Source organism: Alexandromys fortis, unplaced genomic scaffold (genome assembly GCF_014885135.2).
Source record: "Alexandromys fortis isolate MF-2015 unplaced genomic scaffold, M_Fortis_MF-2015_v1.1 scaffold_81, whole genome shotgun sequence".
Classification (NCBI taxonomy): Eukaryota; Metazoa; Chordata; class Mammalia; order Rodentia; family Cricetidae; genus Alexandromys; species Alexandromys fortis.
In genome coordinates, this window is record NW_026067960.1 from 3,406,287 (window position 1) to 3,415,666 (window position 9,380).

The 9,380-nt window shown below is 49.7% G+C and overlaps 2 protein-coding genes across 2 annotated transcripts in view; both read left to right on the forward strand.

The window, feature by feature from the left end:
* Positions 1-1,052, forward strand: part of Rtf2 (replication termination factor 2) — a 29,903-nt gene extending 28,851 nt beyond the window's left edge. Inside the window, exon 9 of the mRNA XM_050152919.1 lies at positions 787-1,052. Within this exon, the coding sequence (XP_050008876.1) occupies positions 787-953 (167 nt within the window). The 3' untranslated portion in view covers positions 954-1,052. The remainder of the gene's footprint in view (positions 1-786) is intronic.
* Positions 1,053-1,056: 4 nt separating this feature from the next.
* LOC126508045 (protein FAM209-like) lies at positions 1,057-6,316 on the forward strand. Its single transcript, XM_050152925.1, has 2 exons — positions 1,057-4,881; positions 5,987-6,316. Exons 1-2 carry the CDS (start codon positions 4,633-4,635, stop codon positions 6,248-6,250), a joined length of 513 nt encoding a protein of 170 aa, XP_050008882.1. The 5' UTR covers positions 1,057-4,632; the 3' UTR covers positions 6,251-6,316.
* The last annotated feature ends 3,064 nt before the right edge of the window (positions 6,317-9,380 follow it).

Below are 9,380 nucleotides of genomic sequence, written 5' to 3' on the forward strand. Positions count from 1 at the left end.
GTAGGCAGGAAAAACTGGACAAAATGCTGGGAGGAAGAAGGCAGAGTCAGAGAGACGCCATGGATCCACTGCCCGAGATAGACATGCTAAAACTTTACTGGTAGGCCATGACCTCGTGGTGATGCACAGATTACTAAAAATGGGTTAAGTTAGATCTAAGAATTAGTCAATAAAGAGTTAGAGCTAATGGGCCAAGCAGTGTTTTAATTAATACAGTTTCTATGTGATTATTTCAGTTCTGGGCAGCCGGGAAGAACAAGTGTCTCCTTCTTTCGACACTCTATCATGGGCAGGGAACGTAGCACAGTTGGTAGAGCGCTTGTGGAGTGTGCACAAAGCCCTGGGCTCTCTTAGCAGCACTGTGTAAAATGGCATGGCAGCTCATTCTCATAATCTTGGCCCTCAGGAGATGGGGGCCAGAGGGTCAGAACTCAAGGCAGTCTTGGCTTCACATGAGTTTGAAGATGTCCTGGGCTGCACGAGACCCTGCCCCTGTGCTTCAGCTTTTCTTTCCGTGTAGCAGCAAAAGGCTGGGAGACTAGGGAAATGGCATGCATGACTTGTTCTCTTTAAAAGGTCAATGTTTGTGTGTGGTTTGTGTGCCTCCTTTAATCAGGAGGCAGAGAATCTCTGTGAGTTCAAGGCCAATGTGGTCTACAGAGTAAGTTCCAGGACAGCCAGGGCTATACAGAGAAACCGTGTCTCATAAAATAAAAACAAAACAAAAAAGTTGATGTTGAAGTGATCTTTAGTTCCAGCCTTACAGATTTTGTCTTTGTTTTCTAGCAACTAACGGGAAAGCTGGGAAAGCCCCATGCGGGTCCCTGAAGAGGTCCATCGCGAACAGTGACGAATCCGAAACCTACAAGTCCATCTTCACAAGCCACAGCTCTGCCAAGCGCTCCAAGGAAGAGTCTGCCCACTGGGTCACCCACACATCCTACTGCTTCTAAAGCAGGACCGCAACCCCTCCCCACAGGGCTCCTCCCCTGTGTCCTGTGCCTCGCTGCCTGATGTGGCGCCATGTTATAAAGCTGTCCTCTCCGATCTTAGACCTGTGTGGTCACTCGCCACGAGGTGTGTGGGTCCCAGGGAGGGTGAGGAGCCTTGCAGCGTAACCACAGCCTCCCACAGGCTGTACCTATTGCTTAGCCTGGCGACTCTGCTTATTACATTGAAGTCAGCTCGTTTTCTAAAATTGTAATTGGTCAAGGAAGTAATGACACTGAGTTTAGCTTAGGACAGACTTCCAGCTGTCAGCCCTTGCTCCTGGTGGCTTCTTCTGATACGAGGACATCAAAGGGGAGAATCCAGACACCTGACTGAGTAGTACACAATAAAGCCCTTTCCTCTCGTCTCCTTTCTCCTCCTCTTCCTCTTCTATCTTGGTAAGAAAATGACAGCCATCAGAGTGACAGACAGGAATGACACCTTTTCCACCTTCACAGTTGTCGTTGGAGCCTCTATGAGACTGCTCACGGGAGCAGGGTAGAACTGTGCCTGTGCTGGGCAGATGCCTCACTCAGTAGATAAGCACTTGCCACACACACTTGGGAACTAAAGTTTGGATCCCCAGAACCTTAAGTAGGTGAGCACCGTGGCCTGTGGTCCCAGCCTTTGTATGGCAGAGATGGGCCCACAGGCAAGGTGCCCACAGGCTCAGGGTTGAGGGAGAACCTGTCTCGGTAACCAGAATGCAGTGCAGCTAAGATGCCCAGTGTCAGCCTTGGGCCTCAGTGCTGATGTGGGGTTCCCCCTGTATGCTGTATGCCTGCAAGCGTGCAAACTACAGAAACCCTAAAGCCCCTACTCCCAAACCAAGCGAGGTAGCACTCTGTAATGGAAGCCCTCAGGCTGAGGCAGGAAGGTCACTGAGATGTCAAAGCTGGCCTAGGTTACTTAGCAAGATCTTGCCTTAGGAAACAACCCAAAGACTAGCACCTACCTGCCCCCTGGCCCGGAGGACACTTGAGGTTCGTTCTGGGACAGTGTTAGGAGGGTGTAAACGTGGGCAAACAGGACAGGCTGTGAAATGGACATTGGCAAAGAGAACCTGGGATGTGTGACCTTCATACTTGGAAACTAAACTAAAGATTGTAGAAATACTTGGGAGGTTTTGGATTTTGTTTTTGAGAGAGGGCCTCACCTTAGATCTGAGCTGACTGACCTCACACTGAAAATCTTCCCGACTCAGCATCCCAATTGCTGGATTACAGCATATATCTAACGTGAGGTTTTCACTGAGAATTAACCTGGCCTGAGCATGTGGCTCATGAGGTAGAGTGTCTGCTGGGCACACGCAAAGCCCTGGGTTCCAGCCCCAGCACCTAATAATCTAGGTCTGACAGGCACCTGTCGTTCAGCATTTGGAAGGTGCAGGCAGGTGAATGAGAAGTTCGAGGCTATCCCTAGCAAGTTTTATGCAAGCCTGGAATACATGATACCATGTCTTAAAAAATAATGAATTTTTATTGTGTGCTTTTCCCAAACAAAGCTGAATTAGCCGTTTTATTTCTCTGAATTATTTGTAGTACAGTGAAAAACTATTTTAGAGGGTTTTTTCCTGTTAAATTCTCATAACAGGGCTGGAGAGATGGCTTGGAGGTTAAGAGCACTGGCCACTCTCCCAGTGGTCCTGAGTTCAATTCCCAACAACCACATGATAGCTCATAACCTCTATGAGATCTGGTGCCCTTTTCTGGCCTTGCGGACATACATGCAGGCAGAACACTGTATGCATAATTAATCTTTTTTAAAAAAAATTCTCATAACATTCTCATCATTTGACTAGGGTTTTTTGTTTTGTTTTTGTTTTTTATCAAAAGTGGGCTTTTGATAAAAAGAGGAAGCAGTGTCATTGAAGTAACATTTTTCTCTTATTTTCTCTTATTGTATCTTTACAAAGAAAACAGCCCTTTACACCGCGTTTTATTAATTACAGCCTTTAAGCTGTTTGATGACTTTTGAAAACCACTTTTGCATTTCTCAGCCTTGAAACTTTGGTGTCTCCAGGCCTCTAGCCTCAGAACTTTCCACGGATTTCTTCCTGGGTTCTGTGGCTCCTCCCTTGTCCTGCCCCAGAGGGGACCCTTGAGGTCCCATCCCAGCCTGTGTGGTTAGGACAGGCATGGCCTCCCTGAGGGCAAGATGAGCTCCCCTGTGTGAGAAGCCCTGCTGCACCAGACTGAAGAGCCAGCCCCTCCCTGGGACCCTGGAGCTGAGTTCCACCCTCAGCTCCACCCACCACCCTAGTCCAGGACCTTTGCTGCCTGCCTGGCCTTCCCCTGGTCCTGTGAACACAATGAGGGAAAGGGAATTCTGGGATTCCTCCCCGCAGGTACATGTCAAGGTTTCCAGATAGCTGAAATCCAGCGTGCCAGCCATGGTGAGCCATGTCGTATGGAGCCCATCTGGTGCAAATCAAGCCTATCTTCCCATAAGCTATCACCAAACAGCTACCAAATGCCAGAGCTGACTTCAGAAGCAGGCCCTGCAGACATGAATACCTCACCCCTGCAAAACCTTCACCACAGTGGTTTTCCAGGTCTTGCTCAGGGCCTGCCAAGGCGTAGCCTCCAAACAGGCAGCACTGAACCCCTGGCCCACAGCTGTAAGCGCCAGGGCCATCTACTCCTGAAGACGCTTATAGCTATAAGGATAGGAGCTCCAGGAGCATGCAGCCTAGTTCCTAACACAGCAATAGGGCCTGCATCTCTCTCCAAACCTGAACTGGTAGGAGTCCCACAGAAGCCACAGCTGGGCCCTAGGGGAATGTCCCTGTGGCTCACTTAGCCCCTTGACAGATGAGCCTATAGAACCTGTGTCATGGTTGGAGACAGCGAGAATGTGAGCAGAGAGTCACCGTGTGTGTGTGTGTGTGTGTGTGTGTGTGTGTGTGTGTGTATGCGTGCACATGCATACACACAGGCGCATATGTGAGTACATGGAGACCAGAGGTCAGCCTTGGGTACTGTCCCTCAGATGTGGTCCACTTGGATCATCTCTCACTGGCCCAGAACTCCGCAAGCACTTAGACTGGGTGGCCAGCAAGCCCCGGCTTGTCCTGTCCCTGCCTCCCCAGCCCTGCAATGGTAAGTGCACCCCGGCACCCAGCTTTCTTATCTGGGTGCTAAACTGGGCCCTTATGGTAATGTAGCAAACACTTCACCACTGAGCCATCTCCCAGCCCCTTGGGTGACAGTCATAATGCCGATGGTGCAGGCCAAAGGAAAAATTCATGACCCCTAACTAGCAGTTGCGGCTAGTTATTGTTTCTTACTGGACCCAGCTCCGTGGCGCACATTGTATCCGCTGCCCACCACAATATCTGGATCTAAATGTAACAAAAAATAGATGATGGTCTCTCCTAACAGTGTGCCAAGCTCAGGAAGAAAAAAAAAACATTCTGGCAAGGAGACAGCTTCCTTGTCTTCTAGAAGTTTCTCCTCCCTGGAAGTCCCGCCAGGCAGGTTACTTGCCATGAACCTCAGTCTTCTCAAGCTGAAGGCATCACAATGGCTGGGTTGGTCAGCTCTGTGACATCACCAGGGCCCAACGCTAGGTGCCCAGTCTCTGTGGCACCACGGCAGACAGACCCACCATGAGCTGTTTTCCGCCCAGCCTCTGCTCACCATGCGGACGCTGAGATGGTTCCTGTTTCTGCCTCTGTGCATCTCTTGCACCTGCGCCTTCATATTCTCTTCGCTGAGGGAGAAAGCCAAAGAAAGCCCAGGGAAGGTGCCTTGTGGAGGACATTTCCGGGTTAGACAGAATCTTCCAGAGTACTCCCAAAGCTGGCTTGGGAGCAAATGGCTCTGGCTTTTCTTCGCCATTATGGTATATGTGGTGCTGAAATTTCGAGGAGACAGTGAGAAGGATAAGGTAAATGGGTGCTGGGTCACACCACAGCCGTGGGTCTCAGGAACGCAGGTTCTGTCCCTTGGAGACAGCTAGGTGAATCTGCTTTCTCGATGACGATAGTAGTCACCACATCCACAGAGGATGGGACAGTTTGAGATGGCCCGCTACACAGCTCACAGGGCTTCTGTGAAGTTTTATTTGTTCTCTCAAATTAAGAGTAGATGCAAGAGCTCATGGTGTGTGTTGCAATCAGCCCTGCTTACAGAGCCGGACTCACAGACACGCGCCCTGTGTTTCATGCACATTGCTTTTGATGCATCACAAATTTCTGACCCAAAGGAAATTTTATTTCAAGTGAAGGAAATTCGAGGCCCGTACTAGGATAGAGTAGTGACCCATGTTTCCCACAGTATCTCAGCAGCTCTTCGGGGATCAGAGGGACCTGTTCAGCCCTAGATGAGGCCAACATCTCAAGACACTGGCCAGGGGCTGGGAGATGGCTCGGTCTGAAAAGAGCTTGCCCTGTAACCTTGAGGACCCGAGTTCAATCCACAGCACCCACATAAAAGTCAGGCATGGGGGCACACACCTGTAAACCTAGAGCTGGGGGGGGGGCAGGGACAGAAGGACCCTGTTAGACAGCAAGCCTAGCAGAATTCTGGAGTTCCAGATTCAGTGAGAGACCTTGTCTTAGGAAATAAAGACGTGGTGGAGGAAGACAGCCACCTTCCACACGCATGAACCCGTATACATGTATGACCATACATGCGTCTACTATATACAACACATGACATTCTGGCTAGAGCAGAGGCTGCCTATCAAGGGGCAGCTGGAAATCATTTTCAGCTCTGCAGGCCACATGGTCTCAGTGGCAGCCATATTGTCTCTGCCACTTGAGCCTGACAACAACCATAGCTGGTGTGCAAATAACTGAGCTTGGTTGTGTGCCAATAAAACTTTATTTACACGAACAAGTGGCAGGCCAATTTGATCAGAGTTTGCAAACATCCAGACTAGGTTTGCCGTTGTGTTCCCTCTGAGGAGAGCCTAACTTCTGGAGCGGTGTAGGAGCCATTGGGGCCACTGGGATCATTCACCCTCACTTCTCCCACTTCTCTCTCGACAGGAACAGAATCCTACTGGCCTTCGAAGCTGTAAATTTCGCTCTCCACCGAAGAAAAATCAAAGTATTTCCCCCAGCAAAGATTTCACTTTCAATACTTTAACCCAGCTCGAGATAGAACTGGTGAAATTTGTGTCCAAGGTGCGGAATCTTAAAGTCTCCTTGGCAGCCAGCAGCAGCTCCAGGCTGCATGGCCCAGAGATGTCCATGGACCCGCGCGATAACGTCACGATATATGAGATATGGGGAGAGGAGGACTCTGAGTGAGTGAATGGGACTTTTATCAAAGTGTGAGAGAAGATAAGCCATGTGTTGGCACTGTATCCAAATAATAAAGACTATTCTGAACAAAGAGCCCCCACGTGAGATCCTTCTGCCCCCCCCACCACCACCACCATTTTGGTTTGGGGTTTGTTTTTTTGTTTGATGATTCACTGATTTTTCGAGACAGGGTTTACTCTGTGAAACAGTCCTGGCTGTCTCGGAACCCACTCTGTAGACCAGGCTGACCTTGAATTTACAGAGATCCGCCTGCCTCTGCCTCCCGAGTGCTGGGATTAAAGGCGTGCGCCACCTCTGCCCGGCTTCCCCTTTTGTTAGGACGGCAGGTCCCAGTAGCCCTGGGAGCCATTACTGTTTCCCCTTTCTCCAGTCCTCCACAGTCCCTGCACAAGGGCCTCCTAATGCAGGTCTCTGGGCCTGGGGTCGGCCAGGCTCTGGCGCAGGTGCAGACATCCTGTTCCCATGCACACTTGGTTTCTCTGTACTGTCTGCAAACACCTGGTTCCACATGATTCATTCCAATAGGAGTCGAACTTTGTGGGTTTTTAATGATGGCGATTCAGTCAGGAGAGAGTTCTCGAATCATCTGCTATTCTGACAGAATAATCTTTTTATTCAATTCCATCCCACAGACCTGAGGTGTTGCAAGCTTCTTTTCTTCTTCTAGTAAACTGGTGATGGCTCACGTGATAGCTGGATTTGTAGAGAATAACAGCCTATGTCTTCAGTTCCAACGCTGGGTTAGGGGCCAGCACTTGAACAAGGGTCTCAAGTTGGAGCTCAGTGGGGTAAGTTTAGGGATGCGAGGAGATGCCGTCTGTGACTTTGGGTTTAAGACACAGACAAACTAAACCAGGCTTGTCAAATTAGTCTTTTTTAAATGTACTTCTATGGACATGTTTGTACCTGCTTGTCCGTATGTATACCATAGGCATGCAGGAGCCCTCAGAGGGCAGAAGAGGGCACCAGATCCCCGGGAATGGCAGGTGGTTATGAGCCTCCTTGTGAATGCCCAGCTGAGCCAGCTTTTGCTTACTGTAGCCTCCGGGATGGGAAGACGGGAGGCGCCGGTGCCACCCAGCAGTGAGGTATCCAGGCAGGCAAAGGAATGGTAATCTTGAGAGGGCTAATGGTTTTAATGTCCCGTTCTGGGCAGACTTTAGATGTCCTCCCGCCAATTGCCACAGCCGCCACACCTGCCAAGGTACACAGCTCCTCCGCCAAACCTGGCCGGCCGTCTGGTTTTGTGTGGCTTTGGAAGCTATTCGTTGCCTTTATAGTTTTAAGTGGTTGGGGGAAAAAATCAGAGCAAATAATCCCTTGTGACATGAAAATGACATGTCAGTGTCCAAGCCTTCCACAGAGCCCAGCCACACCGGCTAACTGAAATGCCATTGGTGGCTGCTTCGGTGCCACCAGGGCAGGCAGAATGACGGCAGCAGAATGGAGCCCTTGTCAGAGAGAGCTTGCTCTAACCTGTGCCCCGAGGGTGATGGCGACACAGCTCATCTACAGCCTTCCCCAAGAGGGTTTCAGGAAAGACGCCCTGGTGGAAACAAATGTGGAGAGACATGTCAAGTGGCAGGCGGTGGACAGCCCCTAGGGTCCGAGGGGTCCCCAATTCACAGAAAGAAAACAGGGCTCTCACCACTCAACCGGGGCTGGATCCACCAGGCAGGACCTGGAAGAAGGAGCAGAGCCTTGAGTGACATGCTGATGCTGGTACCTGCTGCAGACTTGGGGACCTTTCATAGGGAACCTCTGACTTGTGGGTAGTCCCCGCCCCCTGAGGGACTGTCGTTGGAAACCATAACATAACAATAGAAAACAAGTCTGATCTCTGGGTACATGCAGCAGGCTGCTTCTGATACATTGCATGGCACATTTAACCCCGCCTTTCTCCCGGTCCTCGAGCCATAGAAATAAATAGTTGAGGACCAAGTATGAGAAACTGTTCCTTGAAGCCAAGGTCACAAACCGCTCAGACGAGTCCTCGACCCACTGCGGTTTGCTCATTGTTCTGAAATATTACAGATCTTGGAGCTGGGCTGCCGCTTGAGCGTTTGCCTGGCATGTGTGAATGTTGGGCTTGATCCCCAGGGCTCTGTTACAGACAGGTGCCACAGAGGGCTACACACAGGCAGGTTCTGTGCGGAAGCACATTCTCATTCCTTGGCAGAGATGCTCAAGGGTACCGGCTGAGTCACATGACTGGACTAGCCTTTGGTTTGGTATATTTGTTTTGCTGTTTTTGAGACAAGGGCTCACTCTGTAGGCCAGGCTGGCCTTGAACTCACCGTGATCTCCCTACCTGCCCCCCAAGTGATGGGACTAAAGATGTGCATGACCACACCTGGCCAGTATAATTTTTTTTTTAAACCTTTGAGCTCATGGTGAGCGTTTTAGAAGCAGTTTCTGTAGCATGAATAATAAAACCCAGAGTCAGATACTGGGGCTCAACCTGAAAGCCAGAAAAGCAAAGCAGCCAGCCACTAACTAGAGAAGTCTTCCCTCTGCCAAGGCTGGGCGACCGCAGCGTAAGCAGCCTAAGCCTCTCTCTCCTCCCATTTTCTATTCCCTCTAGTGCTAGGATTAAAGGTGTGTGACTCCCTAGTACTGGGATTAAAGGTATGAGCCAAAACCACCTTGATTTATTTCTGCACTGATTTTGTGTAGCCCAGGGTGACCTTGAGCTCACAAAGATCCGTCTACCTCTGTCTCCCAAATCCTGGGGTTAAAGGTGTGCGCTACTACTGCCTGGCCTCTAGTGGCTTAGTTATGCTCTCTGATTTTCAGGCAAGCTTTATTTATTAAAACATAAATAAAATACCAGTATAAATTTCACATTATGCTGTAGTGTATTCTCAGGGAAGCAGACAACAAAACAGCCAACAAAGTCTGGTGGTGGAGGTGCACACGTTTAATCCCAGCATTTGGAAGGCAGAAGCAAGTGAATCTCTGTGAGTTCAAGGCCAGCCTAGTCTACAAAGTGAATTCCAGGACAGCCAGGGCTGTTACACAGAGAAACAAACCGTGTCTCAAAAAACCAAAAACCAAAATAACAACAACAACAACAACAACAGAAACCAATAAACAACTATAATATTCAAATTAC

Excerpts from the sequence above, each read along its gene's own strand:
- LOC126508045 (XM_050152925.1), top strand. The coding sequence starts at position 4,633 with ATGCGGACGCTGAGATGGTTCCTGTTTCTGCCTCTGTGCATCTCTTGC. Across the intron at positions 4,882-5,986 it reads GAGACAGTGAGAAGGATAAG|GAACAGAATCCTACTGGCCT; the intron begins GTAAATGGGTGC and ends CTCTCTCGACAG.